This window comes from Scyliorhinus torazame, chromosome 22 (genome assembly GCF_047496885.1).
Source record: "Scyliorhinus torazame isolate Kashiwa2021f chromosome 22, sScyTor2.1, whole genome shotgun sequence".
Taxonomy (NCBI): Eukaryota; Metazoa; Chordata; class Chondrichthyes; order Carcharhiniformes; family Scyliorhinidae; genus Scyliorhinus; species Scyliorhinus torazame.
In genome coordinates this window covers 88,061,344-88,081,261 of record NC_092728.1, presented here as the reverse complement: position 1 = coordinate 88,081,261, position 19,918 = coordinate 88,061,344, and the positions used below count along the sequence as shown (strand labels likewise).

Below are 19,918 nucleotides of genomic sequence, written 5' to 3'. Positions count from 1 at the left end.
CCCTGGCGCATCTGGTGGGCAGCGGGCAGGACAGGGTGGCACCACGCCATCCAGCATGCCCGCCGAGCACCCTGGCCCATCGAAGCCGGGCCGCCACAGGAAAAGTGTGCCAACGGGGAGCCATGTCGCAGGGGCGTGATTCTCAGCAGTCCGCCTCCACTCCTGCTGTACCATCTGGGAACACAACGAGACGTAGTGGTAGGGCCCGTAAGGTAAAGAAGTTAGGCATACAATAAGTTGGCCTAACTTCTTACAAGTGCAGGGCACAGTTTAGTTGTAGGGGGGAGGGCATCTGTATGTGAATGTCACAAATAAACTCACTGTTGCACTTAACTTGTAAGACTCTGTGCTATGTCCGGTGCCAGGGGGCCCGTGAGGGTGACCGAGTGGCACTGGGGTTAACGAGCGGTTCACCGTCGGTGCCGGATGTGCTATCCCTTTGCCCCCTGCCTCCCAAAATCGGACACCGTAGTCCTCGGCACTCCGACGCTAGCTACCCCACATGGGCACGTGATGAAATGCCCGTTACGAAGGCTGTGACCACCGGAGTGGATGGTTCAGCTATAGCCATGAGTCAGACCTTGCTGGCGAATGTGAGCTCACAGCTCATCGCAGAGCGGGCTGTCATCATTCAACATGGCACTGATCGCAACCGCTTACACAATCATCAATGTTGTGCAATCCCGTAGTGCCGCAGTGATAAGGTGATGTGGAATTGGTGCCGTGAACGCGGTGCGGGGGGGGGGGGGGGGGGGGGGTGTGGTGCCCGTGTGCAGGACTGACGGTGCAAGTGGCAGTGTTCAGCGAATCCCACCCCCACAGTGCGTGAAGCGTGCGGCCACCAACGCATCGCGTGCCCGCTGTCCTCGACCAGCACCCGGGCAGTGTCTGTGTCCTGCGCCCCTCCCCCCACCCTGATGCACGCCATCCTCCTCCTCCTCTTCCTCCTCCCCTTCGCTTGCATTAGCTCCGGTGCCGTCGGGTCCTCCCTCCGACTCCTCCACCAGTGCATCTCCTCTGCATGGGAATGTTGTGCAGCGCACAGCTGACCACAACTATGCGACCGACCCTGTCGGGCTGGTACTGCAGGACCCCTCTGGAGCGGTCCAGGCATCTGAATCGCATCTTCAGCAGGGCGAAGCACCGCTCCACCACACCCCTCGTTGCTGCATGGGCCTCGTTAGAACATAGAACATAGAACATTACAGCGCAGTACAGGACCTTCGGCCTTCAGTGTTGCGCCGACCTGTGAAACCACTCTAAAGCCCATCTACACTATGCCCTGAGTGTTGGCGAATCCACTACTGTTGCAGGCAGGGCATTCCATGCCCTGACTACTCTCTGAGTAAAGAACCTACCTCTGACATCTGTCCTATATCTATCTCCCCTCAATTTAAAGCTATGTCCCCTTGTGCTAGACATCACCATCCGAGGAAAAAGGTTCTCACTGTCCACCCTATCCAATCCTCTCATCATCTTGTATGCCTCAATTAAGTCACATCTTAACCTTCTTCTCTCTAACGAAAACAGCCTCAAGTCCCTCAGCCTTTCCTCATAAGATCTTCCCTCCATACCAGGCAACATTCTGGTAAATCTCCTCTGCGCCCTTTCCAATGCTTCCACATCCTTCCTATAATGCGGCGACCAGAATTGCACGCAATACTCCAAATGCGGCCGCACCAGAGTTTTGTACAGCTGCAACATGACCTCATGGCCCCGAAACTCAATCCTTCTACCAATAAAAGCTAACACACCGTACGCCTTCTTCACAGCCCTCTCAACCTGGGTGGCAACTTTCAGGGATCTATGTACATGGACACTGAGACCTCTCTGCTCATCCACACTGCCAACAATCTTACCATTAGCCCAGTACTCTGTCTTCCTGTTATTCCTTCCAAAATGAATCGTCTCACACTTTTCTGCGTTAAACTCCATTTGCCACCTCTCAGCCCAGCGCTGCAGCTTAGCTATGTCCCTCTGTAACTTGTAACATCCTTCCGCACTGTCCACAACTCCACCGACTTTAGTGTCATCTGCAAATTTACTCACCCATCCTTCTACGCCCTCCTCCAGGTCATTTATAAAAATGACAAAGAGCAATGGCCCCAAATAGATCCTTGTGGTACACCACTAGTAACTAGACTCCAGTCTGAACATTTACCATTAACCACCACCCTTTGTCTTCTTCCAGCCAGCCAATTTCTGATCCAAACTGCTAAATCACCCTGAATCCCATGCCTCCGTATTTTCTTCAGTAGCCTACCTTGGGGAACCTTATCAAACGCTTTACTGAAATCCATATACACCACATCAACTGCTTTACCCTCATCCACCTGTTTGGTCACCTTCTCAAAGAACTCAATAAGGTTTGTGAGGCATGACCTACCCTTCACAAAACCGTGTTGACTATCTCCAATCAAATTATTCCTTTCCAGATGATTAAACATCCTATCTCTTATAAACCTTTCCAAGATTTTGCCCACAACAGAAGTAAGGCTCACTGGTCTATGGTTACCGGGGTTATCGCTACTCCCCTTCTTGAACAAGGGGACAACATTTGCTATCCTCCAGTCTTCTGGCACTATTTCTGTAGACAAAGATGACTTAAAGATCAAAGCCAAAGGCTCAGCAATCTCCTCCCTAGCTTCCCAGAGAATCCTAGGACAAATCCCATCCGGCCCAGGGGACTTATCTATTTTCACACTTTCCAGAATTACTAACACCTCCTCCTTATGAACCTCAAGCTCTTCTAGTCTAGTAGCCTGAATCTCAGTATTCTCCTCGACAACATTGTCTTTTTCCTCTGTGAATATTGACGAAAAATATTCATTTAGCTCCTCTCCTATCTCCTCGGACTCCAAGCACAACTTCGCACTACTGTCCTTGACTGGCCCTACTCTTACCCTAGTCATTCGTTTATTCCTGACATATCTATAGAAAGCTTCAGGGTTATCCTTGATCCTACCTGCCAAAGACTTCTCATGTCCCCTCCTGGCTCTTCTTAGCTCTCGCTTTAGGGCCTTCCTAGCTAACTTGTAACTGTCGAGCGCCCAAACTGAACCTTCATATCGCATCTTTACATAAGCCTCCTTCTTCCTCTTGACAAGGGTTTCGACTGCTTTAGTAAACCACGGTTCCCTTGCTCGACCACTTCCTCCCTGCCTGATAGGTACATACTAATCAAGGACACGTAGTAGCTGTTCCTTGAACAAGCTCCACATTTCCATTGTGCCCATCCCCTGCAGTTTTCCTCTCCATCCGATGCATCCTAAGTCTTGCCTCATCGCATCATAATTGCCTTTCCCCCAGATATAACTCTTGCCCTGCGGTATATACCTATCCCTTTCCATCACTAAAGTAAACTTAATCGAATTGTGGTCACTATCACCAAAGTGCTCATTTACCTCCAAATCTAACACCTGTCTTGGTTCATTACCCAGTACCAAATCCAATATGGCCACGCCTCTCGTTGGCCTATCTACATACTGTAGCAGGAAACCCTCCTGCACACATTGGACAAAAACAGACCCATCTAAAGTACTCGAACTATAGCATTTCCAGTCAATATTTGGAAAGTTAAAGTCCCCCATAACAACTACCCTGTTGCTTTCGCTCCTATCCAGAATCATCTTTGCAATCCTTTCCTCTACATCTCTGGAACTTTTCGGATGCCTATAGAAAACTCCTAACAGGGTGACCTCTCCTTTCCTGTTTCTAACCTCAGCCCATACTACCTCAGTAGACGAGTCCTCATCAAACGTCCTTTCTGCCACCGTAATACTGTCCTTGACTAACAATGCAACCCCTCCCCCTCTTTTACCACCTTCCCTGAGCTTACTGAAATATCTAAACCCCGGCACCTGCAACAACCATTCCTGTCCCTGCTCTACCATGTCTCAGAAATGGCCACAATATCGAAGTCCCAGGTACCATCCCATGCCGCAAGTTCACCCACCTTATTCTGGATGCTCCTGGCATTGAAGAAGACACACTTTAAACCACCTTCCTGCCTGCCGGTACACTCCTGCAACTTTGAAACCTTACTCATGACCTCACTACTCTCAACCTCCTGTATACTGGAGCTACAATTCAGGTTCCCAAGCCCCTGCTGAACTAGTTTAAACCCTCCCGAAGAGCATTATCAAATTTCCCCCCCAGGATATTGGTACCCCTCTGGTCCAGGTGTAGACCATCCCGTTTGTAGAGCTCCCACCGACCCAGAATGAGCCCCAATTATCCAGAAATCTGAAACCCTCCCTCCTGCACCATCCCAGTAGCCACGTGTTCAACTCCTCTCTCTCCCTATTTCTCATCTCGCTATCACGTGGCACGGGTAACAACCCAGAGATAATAACTCTGTACTAGATCTAAGTTTCCACCCTAGCTCCCTGAATTCCTGCCTTACATCCCTTTTCTTACCTATGTCGTTGGTACCTATGTGGACCACGACTTGGGGCTGCTCCCCCTCCCCCTTAAGGATCCCGAAAACACGATCCGAGACATCACGCACCCTGGCACCTGGGAGGCAACACACCAACCGCGAGTCTCTCTCGTTCCACAGAATCTCCTATCTATCCCCCTAACTATGGAGTCTCCAATGACTAATGCTCTACTCCTCTCCCCCCTTCCCTTCTGAGCAACAGGGACAGACTCTGTGCCAGAGACCTGTACCATGGCTTACCCCTGGTAAGTCCCACCCCCCAACAGTATCCAAAGCGGTATAATTGTTACTTTGGGGAACAACCACAGGAGATCCCTGTACTGACTGCTTCCTCCCAGCCCCTCTCACCGTCACCCATCTATCTTTATTCTTCGGAGTAACTACATCCCTGAAGCTTCTATCTATGACCTCCTCTGCCTCCCGAATGATCCGAAGTTCATCCAGCTCCAGCTCCAGTTCCCTAACGAGGATCTGAGGAGCTGGAGATGGGTGGACTTCCCACAGATGAAATCAGCAGGGACACTGACGGCGTCCCTCACCTCAAACATTCTGCTGGAGGAACATTGCACTACCTTCCCTGCCATCCCCTCTAGATAAAAAAAGAATAAGAAAGAAAGAGCTTACCTGTTATTCACTCCCCTTCTCAGCAAGCACTCACTCAGCAACCTCTGATAACACCTGAGGGAAAATAAAAGAAAAACTACTTACCAGTCACCAGCCAGTCCCTTACCTGCAGGCTGTGACGTCACGGTTCAACTTCTTTCGACTTCTACCTGCCCTCGAGCCTTCCTCTTGATCTTAACAGCGGTTGGTTTTTTTTGGTTAGAGGAGTGGGTAGGGAGGGAAACACTGAAGAAGTGTTTCAGGTTTAAGTGTCACTTGACAACAGCTCCTCCACAAACCATCTTCAAGTTAGGGTGAGCACACGGACGTATGCAAATTTCCCCCACAACAGCCAATCAGCAGCTCCACTCTACTGCCCTCGGCTGGATGCTTGTCTTCACTTGCACAGCTAGGGTCTCTTGCTGATATACACCTTCAAGTTAAGGTGAGCACACGGACGTATGCAAATTTCCCCCACAACAGCCAAAACAGCAGCTCCGCTTTACTGCCCTCGTTGTATAGGCTCTCTGCGTTGGTCTGAGGCCTCCGTATTGGCGTCATCAGCCATGACCTCAACGGATAGCCCCTGTCGCCCAGCAACCAGCCCCTCAGCCGGGGGGGCATCCATCGACCATTGCGGGGATGAATGACTGTGCCAGAATGTAGGCGTCATGCACACTCCCGGGGTACCTTGCGCACACGTGCATGATCTTCATGTGGGGGTCGCACACCACCTGAATGTTCATGGAGTATGTGCCCTTCCTGTTCATGAACACTTCCCTGTTGTCTGCAGGTGGGCGCATGGGGACGTGCACACCATCGATGACACCCTGGACCATCGGTATCCTGGCTACCTTGGCGAATCCACGTGCCCGTGCTTCCTGCTGTGCTCGGTCCTCGGGGAATTTTATGTGCCTGTCCGTGATGGCGTACAAGGCGTCGGCCACGGCCCTGATGCACCTGTGAACCGATGCCTGTGAGATCCCGAATAGGTCCCCGCTTGGCGCCTGGAAGGAACCGGTAGCGTAAAAGTTTATCGCCACCGTCACCTTGACGGAGACTAGTATAGCCTGTCCTCCTCCCGTTCCACGTGGTGCGAGGTGCGCCACGAGGTGGCATATATGTGCCACCGTCTCCCTGCTGAACCGTAGTCTCCTCCTGCATGTGATGTCCGGTAGGGCCTCGAACGACATTCTGTCACGGTACACCCTAGGCCTTGCTGGACGCCTGTGGCGCCCTGGCACCACCATCAGTGGCTCCTCCTCCCCCCCCCCCCCCAAACACTTCGATATCAGTGCCCGCTTCCTCTGCATTCCTCGTCGTCGGGGGGGGTCAATGTTCCCCTCGGCATCCCCCTGCACATTCCGGGCCTGAGCGCCTGCGGCCTGCGCGGCGACAACGGGCCACTCCGCGGCCATCCCCTCTGCTGCAGCAGCAACCGCTGCATCTGCAGCCACTGTGGGCCGTCCGACTCTACGCTGCCGGATGACCACCTGCAGAGCTGCGGCTCCAACCACAGCAGTGAACGTCGCTGTCTGGTTGGCAACATGGTGACCTGCAGGAGGGGGGGGGCAGAGAAACAACATGTTACACGGAAGTTCTTCCACACTCTGTCAACCGGGTTGCATGGGATACCTGTGTGCCCCGGTGGCCTGGTCACGCTGCAGATACACAGCCAGCCTAACACCTGGTCACTGTCTGTGTCCAACGGTCGGTTCACACCGTCCTCCTCACCAGTATGCCAGTCGCCTGTGCCCATCAGCCACACGACAACCTGCAACTGTGTCCTCGTCACCGTCCTGCCATATCAAGGCGACTGACATGTGGCATCCGCGGTTGGACGACACCCTCCACTCCCTCCCTCACCCCCCTCCCACCTCCACTCCCTCCCTCACCCCCCTCCCACCTCCACTCCCTCCCTCACCCCCCTCCCACCTCCACACTCTCCCTCCCCCTCCCACCTCCACGCTCTCCCTCACCCCCTCCCACCTCCACATTCTCCCTCCCCCTTCCCACCTCCACTCCCTCCCTCACCCCCCTCCCACCTCCACTCCCTCCCTCACCCGCTCCCACCTCCACTCCCTCCCTCACCCACCTCCACTCCCTCCCTCACCCGCTCCCACCTCCACTCCCTCCCTCACCCCTCTCCCACCTCCACTCCCTCCCTCCCCCCCTCCAACCTCCACTCCCTCCCTCACCCCCCTCCCACCTCCACTCCCTCCCTCACCCCCCTCCCACCTCCACCCCCTCCCTCCCCCCTCCAACCTCCACTCCCTCCCTCACCCCCTCCCACCTCCACTCCCTCCCTCACCCCCCTCCCACCTCCACTCCCTCCCTCACCCCCCTCCAACCCCCACTCCCTCCCTCCCCTTCCCACCTCCACTCCCTCCCTCACCCCCCTCCCACCTCCACTCCCTCCCTCACCCCCTCCCACCTCCACTCCTTCCCTCACCCCCTCCCACCTCCACTCCCTCCCTCACCCCCCTCCCACCTCCACTCCCGCCCTCACACCCCTCCACCTCCACACTCTCCCTCCCCCCTCCCACCTCCACACTCCCCCTCACCCCCTCCCACCTCCACACTCTCCCTCCCCCCTTCCCACCTCCACACTCTCCCTCACCCCCCTCCCACCTCCACTCCTGCCCTCAGCCCCCTCCCACCTCCACTCCCTCCCTCACCTCCCCTCCCACCCTCAGTTGGCCGCAGCGTTCTCGGGGAAGCCGACCCGGTCTCCAGGAGCTCCGGAACAGTCCGCTCACCTCCTCACTGCTCAGCGTCAGCCAACACGACTGGCTGATGGCGTGAACTGGGGTCACGCCGTCAGGACTTCGGCCCATCCGGGCCGGAGAATAGCGGGGGTAGCGGAGAATCGCCATTTTGGGTGTCACGGGCGATCCTCCGGCCTGCGCCGCGCAGAACTCGACGGGGCCGATCTCGCCACTTGGGTGAATCGCGGGAGGGCGTCGGACCGGCGTCGCGGGGAAAAATGGAGCGCCAGGCGATTCTCCCAACCGGCGCGGCATCGGAGAATTGCGCCCCCCTATCTTTGTTTTCTGATTGGCCGAAAGTTGAGTCGTTTTGCGTATCATTAGTTATGATGTAATGATAAAGCAACTTCATACTCTTTCAACTTAGGTTGTAGCCCTCTGCCATTTGTAAAGACTCGGTCAGGATGATCTTCACTCTGCCTACATGGAGGAAGGTCATTTTGTCCAGTGTTCCTTTCCACTGTTTGGACATTTTAACTGAAACATTGACTACTTTTGTCTAAAATAACTTGCCCACTTTTATATGAGTTGCTAAATCACAAGTAGTGCAGTACGAGGCAGCAATCATAGTAACCATTGCCTTTTGCATATTAACATTACGAGAAAGGTACGCCAAAGGAGGGGGAACACGTGGACAGAAAGCTGTACGAGGGTTTTATTTGTAATAATTCTGAAGTCATGCCCACAAAGACCAATAGAAACAGATGAATTACTCTTCATCTATTGACGAAAGGGCGGCACGGGGGCGCAGTGGTTAGCACTGCTTCCTACGGCGCTGAGGACCCGGGTTCAATCCCGGCCCGGGATCACTTTCCGTGTGGAGTTTCGCCCCCACAACCCAAAGATGTGCAGGGTAGGTGGATTGGCCACGTTAAATTGCCCCTTAATTGGAAAAAGAAAAATTGGGTACTCTAAATTTATAAATATTTAAAAAAATGTATGGACTGAAATGGCTTGACTCCCTGTCTATTTTTGTATCCTGTTACTGCATTCCATCAGGCGAACTGAAGGAGTCTGTAGCCACTATCTGCTGTCAGGACCTGTTTGAAATATTGGGCCTTGCGGTGGATTAAAAATTCATCAGGAATTAGTGACAATCATTGGAGTTTGTGCCCTCCTTAATGAAAAAGAGAGGGCGTCTGCTGGAGAACAGCAGCACACAATAAAAGCCGGGAGGTTGCTGGATATGCAGCATCTCTTCAGTTAGTTGAGGGATCTTGCCGCGACCTTGTGCAGGGGTTTTAACTCATCCTTCTGTTATGTGTATCCAGAATATGTTAAATAGGAGGTCGTTCAGTGACGTGTTGCCAGAATCACCTAAATCGGCACGCAAGAAAGAGGAAGCACGCCAAGCAGAATTTGTCAGAGTGGGCCAAGTAAGTGCCATCAGTCAGTCACTGTTTATTTCACCCAATTCGCAGGCCGATTCAGATTGCAAACTGTGCCACGTGCTTCACTCAGTGTCCACTCAAGGCAATATCACTTGAATTGCAGCTACTAAACAACAAGACAATGCAAGCTGACGTCCCCACCTCATTGTTGAAATTTTATAATTGTCAGTGTCCTTACAGGATATGGATGCCTGATTGTAAGATGGTAACTGTACAATAGCAGCAGTTTGTCAGCTGAGCCTCAACATTTGTTGACTCCATAATTCAGACAGGCAGCCAGCGATATTTCTAAACACATCCAAAAAGAATCAACAGTATTTGACAAAGCAATTTAACCAGCACTGCTGCCTTTCTGGGTTTTCTTCTGCTGGTGAATTTGGTAAACATTGACTATTCTACGCTAAAGCGTTTGGATGGTATAGAACAGCAGGTACATTGATGTTGGATCGAAGGAATCTAAACACTGCTGAAACACACAGTATGATGAAGTCATGTTTACATGGGAAGCTTCATCTTGCCTTGCCTCGCAGCAGATTTGTTGAATGGATTTGGGTCTTCTTGTCCCAACGATGTCTGCAGAGTTTTGCGTGGCTCGCCATCCCACTGCCGGGGAACACGCCGCGAGGGTCGCCTTTGGCGGGGCCGGTGGGAAGAGCCTTAAAATCCCACCCCATGATTAGCGCTTTCTACACACTTCCTGACCTCTGTGATCTCTGCCTCGCTCTTTTTTTTAATTCATTCGAGGGATGTGGGTGTCACTGGGCAAGACCAGAATTTGCCTTAACAAGGGGGTGGTGGAAAGCCATCTTTTTGAAACATGCGCAGAGTTGTTTGGAAGGGAGTTCCAGGTTTTTGACCCAGCGACTATAAAGTTCCAATTCAGGATGGTGTGGGTTTGGAAGGGAACTTGCAGATCATCATATTCCCATCTTTCCATAACCCCTGTCCTTCTTGGCGGTACAGGTCACAGATTTGGTAGTTGGTATCGAAGAAAACTTGGTGAGTTGCTGCGGTGCATCTTGTAGATGGCACATACTGCTGCCACTGTGGTTGAGGGAGTGAATGTTCAAGGTAGTGGGTAGGATGCCGATCAAGTGGACTGCTTTGTCCTGAATGGTGCACAGCTTCATGAATGTTTTTGGAGCTGCAGTCATCCAAGCAAATGGGGTATTCCATCAGGGGACATTTGAACTGTGCTAACCTACTTAGAAGCATATAAAATAGGAGCAGGAGGAGGCCAATTGGCCTTTCGAGCCTGCTCTGCCATTCATTATGATCATGGCTGATCATCCAACTCAGTAGCCTAATCCCTCTTTCCCTGCATATCCTTTGATCCCCTTTGCCCTAGGTGCTATATCTAACTTTCTTGAAAACATGAAATGTTTTGGCCTCAATGATGAATTCCACAGTCCAACCACTCTCTGGGTGAAGAACTTTCTCCTCAACTCTGTTCTAAATGGTCTACCCTGTATCCTCAGACTGCCACCCCTGGTTCTAGACACACCCACCATCGGGAACGTCCTTCCTGCATTTAACCAGTCTAGTCCTGTTAGATCATTTTTATAGGTTTCTATGAGATCCCCCCTCATTCTTCTGGACTCCAGCGAATACAATCCTAATTGATTCAATCCCCCCGTATACGCCAGTCTCACTGTCCCAGGAATCAGTCTGGCAAACCTTTGCTGCACCCCCTCCAGAGCAAGAATCTCCTTCTTCAAATAGGAAAACTCAAAACTGCACACAGTACTCCAGGTGTGGTCCCACCAAGGCCCTGTCTAATTGCAGCAAGACGTCCTTCCTCCTGTACTCGCATCCTCTCGCTACAAAGGCGAACATACCAGTTGCCTTCTTTACCACCTGCTGTACCTGCACACTTTACCTTCAATATATCAGTTAGCATTGCATTGAGATAACATACAGAGGGATTTCATAGGAGCCATTTGTCCCTTAATTTTCACAATGGTCAAAGAGGAAGAGTCCTTCCTGATGGCTTTTGAGGCCCTCAAACTTGTTGACGATTTTATTGATGAGTTGAAGGGTCAGCCGCTATTGAGCGAATCCTGATTCCATCAGCACAGCAGCCAGAAACGGTGTAACAGAGAATAGTCCAAAGTTGTAGATTTGTATTAAAATGACACACAACAAAGAAGTCATGGAGTCATTTGAAATGCATCATGATTCGCCTTTTGCCTGTAGATTCTTTCAATTCGAATGCGTGTTTCACCCTCTCTCTCCTGCCCTAATGGCGTGCTCTCTCTACAAATCCTTACACGTTATGGGGTGTTCCTCCTCGCTCAGAGAGAAGAATCTCCCTTCCGAGGATTTATCAGCACTGCTAGTAAGTACGTGAGGATTACTCAACCTCTATTTAGCCCCCCCTTTTAGATGGGGAGGTAGATGCCTGGCCAGCGCACAAGCCCGTCCTCCCTCACTTTGTGTTGGCGATTAAGGACTTTGGTTATCGCTTTCCGTTCAGTATCTTCACACTTCTGTCCCCTGTGAAACTCTATTTAAGTAGTGCGGCCCTGCAAATTATGACCTCTTTTCTTATTACTAATTATGCAGTAAAATGTTACTAATTTTACAGGATAATTTATTCAAACAGTTGGCAGAGCAATATAGGATGACAGTAAAATTTAATCCCTGCACTTTTGTTTTCGTTCCATATTGGACTGACAAGATGTTGCTATTACGCAAATAGATTCCCCAGAGCACTCTGCTTTTGGTCTGAGTATCATGTGACAGCGGTAATGATGTCCATGTTGTGATCCCCTGCACTCTGGTTCCAGGCCTCCTTCGCTCGCCGTCGTGTTGTCAGTCAGAGTAAGAAAGTGGCCCTAATGGCACCACAGAGCAATTCAGTATTATAGTACAGATATTCTTTTTGTTCAGGCCCTCAAGCTGAAAACAATCGTCAGAGGAGACGCTCCCACTAGCTTGGTAACCACCGGCCTGTACAGGAAAGAGGTGAGCACATTGTTTCCCTTCTTTCTGCCTACACATTTTTATTGAACTGTTGCAAAGTTAGACTAACGTGCGTGCATTGCAGCTGTGTTGCAGGCCCAAATCTTTTATTCATTTCAGCGAAAAGGCATCCGACTATTATACTTGGAGTCATTACAGCACAGAAGGAGGCCATTTGGCCCATCAACTCCATGCCAGTTCTCCATACAGCCACCAATTCCGCTGTTCTACGCCCCACCCCCTCCATCAGCCCTGTACATTTACTTCCCTCAAGACAAGTGCCAATCCAATTTCCTTTTGAAATCATTGCTTTTCTCTGCTTGCACCACCCTCAAATGCCAAGTCATTGGCATTTGTTGCGTAAAAAGAGTCCTCCCTCACATCCCTCCTGCATCTCTTGCCCCAAACCTTAAATCTGTGTCCCCCTCCTCCCTGTAACATCAGCTATTGCGAATATCTTTTTCTTGTCCGTCTTAAGTAAACGAGTGGCAATCTTGTCAACTTCTGTTGAATCGCCCCTCAACTCCCTTTGCTCCAAGGGGAACACGTCCAGGCTTTGCTTAACCTCGTAGCCCAAAGGCCCACCTCCTACCCGAACCCCTGAAACAGTTTTGATATATCTCTCCTGTGCCCCCTCCCAGACCTTCACATCCTTCCACAACGTGTGATGACCAAAGCGAGCTGGATTTCAGTTAACGGCCTAACCAAAGCTTTAGAAAGGTTTATCATAAACCTGCTTCCCATCGCCTCCGTTTGTACTCAATGCCTCTATTAATGAAGCCCAAGATCTCATATATGTTTTGCTAACAACTCTTTGTATATGTCCTGGCATCTTAACATTGAACATAGAACAGTACAGCACAGAACAGGCCCTTCGGCCCTCGATGTTGTGCCGTGCTTTGTCCGAAACCAAGATCAAGCTATCCCACTCGCTGTCATTCTGGTGTGCTCCATGTGCCTATCCAAAATCCGCTTGGAAGTTCCTAAAGTGTCCGACTCCACTATCACAGCAGGCAGTCCATTCCACACCCTAACCACTCTCTGAGTAAAGAACCTACCTCGGACATCCCTCCTATATCTCATACCCCAAACCTTATAGTTATGCCCCCTTGTAACAGCTACATCCACCCGAGGAAATAGTCACAGAACGTCCACTCTATCTATCCCCCTCATCATCTTATAAACCTCTATTAAGTCGCCTCTCATCCTCCTTCGCTCCAATGAGAAAAGCCCTAGCTCCCTCAACCTTTCCTCATAAGACCTATCCTGCAAATCAGGCAGCATCCTGGTAAATCTCCTTTGCACCCTTTCCAATGCTTCCACATCTTTCCTATAATGACGTGACCAGAACTGCACACAATACTCCAAATGTGGTCTCACCAGGGTCCTGTATAGTTGCAGCATAATCCCACGGCTCTTAAACTCAAGCCCCCTGTTAATAAACGCTAACGCACTATAGGTCTTCTTCACGGCTCTATCCACTTGAGTGGCAACCTTCAGAGATCTGTGGACATGAACCCCAAGATCTCTCTGTTCCTCCACATTCCTCAGAACCCTGCCGTTGACCCTGTAATCCACATTCAAATTTGTCCCACCAAAATGAATCACCTCACACTTATCAGGGTTAAACTCCATCTGCCATTTTTTGGCCCAGCTCTGCATCCTATCAATGTCTCTTTGCAGCCTACAACAGCCCTCCACCTCATCCACTACTCCACCAATCTTGGTGTCATCAGCAAATTTACTGACCCACCCTTCAGCCCCCTCCTCCAGGTCATTTATAAAAATCACAAATAGCAGAGGATCTATGTACCCCCAGTCCTCTGCTCTGGCACAATCTTCTATCTATGCCATTAAGTCCATATTGTCTCTCCCTATTCCTTCTCCCAAAATGCATCATCTCACATTTCTCTGTATTGAATCTCACCTCCCATGCTAGCCTATATCTGTAGCTATCACCCTCGCTGTTTGCCACGGCTAGGTATCAATGGAAAACTGAGAAATATTTGTATTCTAGCACCCAAGCCATTTATATGCATCAAGAGAAGCAGTGGTCTTCACACTGACCCTTGTGGTACATCGCTATCTACCACCTTCTCTTCTGCAAGTAAAACCATTTATTTACCATGACGTGCTGTTTTCTGACTTTAAGCCAATTTTTTTATCCAGACTGACACCGACCCTCCTATTTCATGAGCCGGAGTTTTGTGAGCCAGTTTTTAATGTGATACCTTGTCAAAAACCTTTTAAAAAAATCCACATAGACAACAACCACCGTATTCCCCTCATTGACTTCCCGCCACATTGAAAACTTTCATTCGATAAGTCAAACATGACCTTCCTTTTACAAATGCGGTCTGGCTCTCGCTAATTAGCTCACACCTCTCCAAGTGCCTGTTCATTTCTTCCCTGTTTATTGTTTCTGAGACATTAGTTGCCCCCTGATATTGGACTGACTGGCCTGTGGTTACGAGCAGTCCTTCCAGCATTTCCTGAGTTAGGGTGTCACATTTGCCACTTTCCAATCCTCTGACACCACCCCCATGTCGAGGGAGGATTGGAAGATTTTGACAAGTTCCTCCCCAATGTCCTCCCACCCCCAATTTCCTTTAGAAACCTGGGATGCAAACCACCCGGACCAGGCAATTTATTCAATAAGCATTGCCAGCCTTTGCTGCCTATCGATTCTCATCCTGTCTGTCATCACCACCATCTCCACTTCCACCAATATTTTGTCAGCACCCTCTTCCTTCGTAAACATTGATACAAAGTTCCTATTAAATATAGCTATATTAAATATAAGTACCTATTAAATACAATGGCTGTGCCTTTCAACAAGTATCACCCCTTTGTCCCTGATAGGTCCAACCCTACCCACTGACACCCATTTGCTATCTACACGCTGGTTAAAGATTTTTGCGTTGCCTATTATTTGAAGTCGTATTTTGTTCTCATATTCTCTCTTTTCCAGCCATATATTTTTCACTCCCCTGCTCAACTTGTTTGGTTGTAACTTCCTCAGAGTGGCAATCAGCGCCGGATTGCCACTCCGAGAACACTTCCGTGGATTTCCTTCCATGCCTGCCTCGCCCGACCTTCCGACTCAGGCCGGATGTGATCCGGGCAGTGCAGCAGCCTCCGAAGCCCAGCGGCACAGTCCAGCTTCGCCGGATTGAAGAAAGACACCCTTCTCCCCCCCCCCCCCCCCCCCCCCCCCGCATTTTAATGGCACTAGCTGCCATAAACTCGTTACATTAAAGGTCCAATTGAAATTGACAGGCCAAGGAGAAGGTAAGTTTCTGAATGGATAGGACTTTGGGAGGGTGCGATCGGAGGTCTGTGGGCAGGTTGTAGATAGGAACTGGGGGGCGGAGGGGTTGGACCTCATTATGCTCCATTTGCCAGATCTTCACTTAACCGATCTATATATTTTTGTAACCTCCTCCTGTCCTCTTCACAACTTACTTTCCTACCTACCTTTGTGTCATCGGCAATCAGTCTCTTCAGCCAAGTCATTCATATAAATTGCAAACTGTTGAGGCCCCAACACAACACTTGGTGTACCCTGCCAACTTGAAAAAGACCCATTTATGCCAGCCAATCTTTTATCCAGGCCAAAATGTTACCCCCAATGCCATGAGCTTTTATTTTCCACAATAACTTTTGATGCTTTATTTTTATCAGATGCCTTTTGGAAATCTAAGTCCCTGTTCCCTTTATTGACATCACATGTCACTTCCTCAAAGAACTTCAATAAGTTGATTAAACATGGTTTCCCTTTCCTGCTGACTCTGCCTATCCAAGCACCCTGCTGTAGTTTCTTTAATAATAGCTTCCAACTTTTTCCTTCTGAAAGATGTTGAGCTAAGTGACCTGTAGTTTCCCGCTCTCTGTCTCCCTCCCTTTTTTGAATAACGGAGTTACGTTTGCTACGTTCCAACCTAATGGGACCTTGCCCAAATCTAGGGGGCTAGATTCTCCATTGGCGGGATCCTCTGTTTCGCCGGGAGCACACTCCCGCTCGCGGATTTCCTGACGGCGTGGGGGCGCCCACATTGGCCCTCTGCCGGGACGGAGAATCCCGCTGCTGGCGGGGGCACGCCACACCCAAAAGCAGGTGCACGGGACGGAGAATCCTGCCCAGGGAGTTTTGAAAATTAAAACCGATGCAACAACTATCTCATTAGCTACTTCTTTTAAGAGCCTAGAATGAAACCAATCGGGACCCAGGCTCTCGTCAGCCCACAGCTCCGACAATTTACCCAGTACCACTTCCCTGGTGACTGTAATTTTCTTGAGTTCCTCCCTCCCTTCCATTTCCTGATTTATAACTGCTTCTGGGATGTTACTCGTACCCTCTAAAGTGAACACTGTTTAATTCATCTGCCATTTTATTGTTTTCCATGATCAACTCTCCAGACCCGCTTTCTATAGGACCAACGCTCACTTTGTTAACGGGTTCCTTTTTTAAATAATTACAGAAACTCTCATTATCTGTTTTTGTATTTCTGGCTAGCTTTCTCTCGTACTCCAGTTTTTCCCTCCTTATTAATCTTTTAGTCATCCTTTGCTGTTCATTATGTTCTGTTTGATTTTCTGCCCTTTCACTGTCTTTGCACAATTATATGCTTTTTCTTTAAGTTTGACACTCTTTTTAACCTTTCTAATTAACCATGGATAGTGGGTCTGTTCCTTTGATTTTTTTCTTACTTGTTGGAATATTCAGTGTATTTGTAAATATCACCATAACTGTTTGACACTGCATCTCTATCGACCTATACCTCAACCTAACTTGCCAATTCACTTTAGCCAGACCAGTTTTGGTGCTCCCATAATTGCCCTTATTTAAGTTTAAAAAACACAGGGCGAGCTTCTCTGTTTCCCAACACCGATTTCGTAATCTGCAATTGGGCGGAGAATCCGAAATCGGGGGCAGCGTCTGTTTTACACAGGTCTGCATGCTCCGTCCCCTCCGAAATGGCGTCATTGTCGCGCCCGCCGCACGCCGTTGGGATGGTGTCAGGATGTCACCTGAAGGCCCTCCCCCGATGCTCCGCCCCCGATGGGCCGAGTTCACGTTGGCGTGGGGGACGCGTGGTCCCAGCCATGCGGGAAGTCAGCGTAGCAGCTGCGGACTGTGTCCAGTGCCGCCACACTCGGGCGGGAGGGGCTTCAGCGAGGGGCGGGGGGGGGGGGCGACTGGTGGGGGTGGCCAGGGGGTGGCCGGGTGGCGTCAAGGGGGGCACTGTCTGGCAGGCCGGGACTGCGCACGGCCAGCGACATGTTGTACGACGCGACCGCTGCAGGTCGTCACCGTACGCGGCCACGGACCCGGCAATTCTCCAGTCATTTGTTTCGTAGAGGCCGGGCGCTTTACGCGGAGCGGCTGCTTTACCAGTCGCAGCAGCGGTGAGGGGCTGCCGCCGATTTCTTTCCCACGTAAAACGCCACTGTTCCCCGGCACAGCCTCAGAAGCGGACAATCTGGCCCAGATGGCTCGTTTTAATGGGAAAAAACAGTCCCGTTTTGGGGGCGTTTAGTGGAGTGTTTCTCGGCTCCTGTAACCAGGGAAAGAGGGCCGCCCTGCCATTGAAGGAAGACCTTTTTAGTCTGTTGTCAGGTCAGGTGTTTTGGGCATGCGAGTGGCGGTAGTTGAGCATGTAGTGGGAGGAGGGTTGAGGGGTTGGGGTGGAGCAAGAGTTTTGAGGTGACAGATTAACGGGGAACATTGAGAACCTTGATGGCCCGTTAATGTCCCTGAAACACTGGAAATGCCACCCCCACCTCCCCAATATCGATGTTCCATTGCATCTCAAGAACATGGAAGGACGTTTTGAAGCTGTAATGGAGGTATGGCTGCCTCGCAATGTCCTCCACAGTGAACTCCATTAACAAGTTACGTCTAGTGCTTCAATCAGTGCTGTCCTTGCATTTGCAAAGCAGTTTGCAGGAGCCCACACGTCAACTATGTTTCTGCAAACCCCTTTTTGGGGTAAAATGACTGGAGATCTGTTTCATCTTTAATCAAAGATTTTGTAAAAGTATTTCTTAGGAATGTTAAGTGATGATCATCCAAACAGGTAAGGCTGTTTTATTTTGAATGGTTTTTTTTCCGTGTCTTGAATGCTGCTGGCTGGCTCCAACAAGACATGCCCATCTGATTGATGTGCTAATGTATGTGTAATCCCATCAAATTAACTGATGTATATGTTCGGTGAGCCTTGCTCTGAAAATCATTAACAAAATCTTTACTCTCGAGAATTTCCATGAAGCCTGTCGTCTAATTTGTCTTGATACTGTCTATAATCTGACCTGAAGCCATAATTTATCAGTGGCAAGGCCGGCTTCAGTTTTCATTGAAGGGAGACATCAAGGCAAAACTGATCCCAAATGATGATGTGTCTATCCCTGTATTTTGGACCTTTTCTCCCCACTTCGGAATAATATCCAGACACTGGTTAGCAGGGTAGAAATATATTTTACATCCCACACATGGTAACCCAGTCAACATGGAATCTCATCTTACTTTAGCCGAGCGAAACACATGAAAGGGCATATGAAATCTTTAGCCAACAAAGGTTATTGCACGGGTGTCTTTGTTAGCTTTTTAAAAATTCATTTTACGGGACCTGAGGGCCGATGGCTGGGCCTGCATTTATTGCCCGTCCCTAACTGCCCTCCATTCCACTGGAGTCTGGAGTCTCACCTAGGCCAGACCAGGGTAAGGGTGGCAGATTTCCTTCCCTAATTAGTGAACCCGATGGGTTTTTATGACAATGGTGTTTCGTGGTCATCATCAGATTTTTAATTCATGATTTTTATTGAATTCAAATCTCACCATCTGCCATGGTCCCCAGATCCTGCTCTGGGTCTCTGGGATATCGGTCCAGTGACATTACCATTCACCCAGCTGAAGGGAGGGTATGCCACAAACATGGCACCGAACAGAGGGGGGAATTACCTTGGGGTTAAGACATAATTTTTCTTCAGTTAACATGGGGAAAGGATGTGTGAGAGGTCAGTCAGAAACCCAGATTCATAGAACGTAGCAACACAGAAGGAGGCCACTCACCCAGGGTCCTGTGCCATATCTTTGAAAGAGCGAGCTAGCCAATCAATTCTACTCCCCTGCTCTTACTCTATAGCCCTGCATGTCTTTCCTTTCCAAATACATATTCACTTCCCTTTTGAACGTTCCTACTGATCCTGCTTCTCCAGCCCCCCTGAAACAGCGCAATCTATTCTCACTCACCCTGCTGCTGGTAGAAAAAGATGCTCCCAACCTACTCTCTCAAAATCTGTCAGAAGTGCACAGTGGTTAGCACTGTTGTTTCACAGCACCAGGGCCCCGGGTTCAATTCCCACTTGGATCATTGCCTGTGTGGAGCCTGTACGTTCTCCCCGTGTCTGCATGGGTTCCCTCCGGGTGCTCCGGTTTCCTCCCTTAAGTCCCGAAAGACGTGCTGTTAGGTAATTTGGACATTCTGAATTCTCCCTCTGTGTACCGGAACAGGTGCCGGAGTGTGGCAACTAGGGGCTTCTCACAGTAACTTCATTGCAGTGTTAATGTAAGCCTACTTGTGACAATAAAGATTATTATTATTAACCACCTCCAGCAAATTGCTCCTTAACCTTCTCTGTTCTCAGGAGAACAATCCCAGTTGCTGTAGTCTCTCCACATAACTGGAGTCCCTCGCCCCCTGGTGTCATTCCTCATTCATCTCACTCTGCACCCTCGCCCAAGTCTTAAC

The 19,918-nt window shown here is 49.9% G+C and overlaps 1 protein-coding gene across 6 annotated transcripts in view; it reads left to right on the top strand.

The window, feature by feature from the left end:
- Window positions 1-19,918, top strand: part of garnl3 (GTPase activating Rap/RanGAP domain like 3) — a 617,196-nt gene that overhangs the window by 495,687 nt on the left and 101,591 nt on the right. For all 6 annotated transcript variants that reach the window (XM_072488531.1, XM_072488532.1, XM_072488530.1 and 3 more), the window contains 2 exons: window positions 9,084-9,188; window positions 12,096-12,170. In XM_072488531.1, the coding sequence (XP_072344632.1) occupies window positions 9,084-9,188; window positions 12,096-12,170 (180 nt within the window). The remainder of the gene's footprint in view (window positions 1-9,083; window positions 9,189-12,095; window positions 12,171-19,918) is intronic.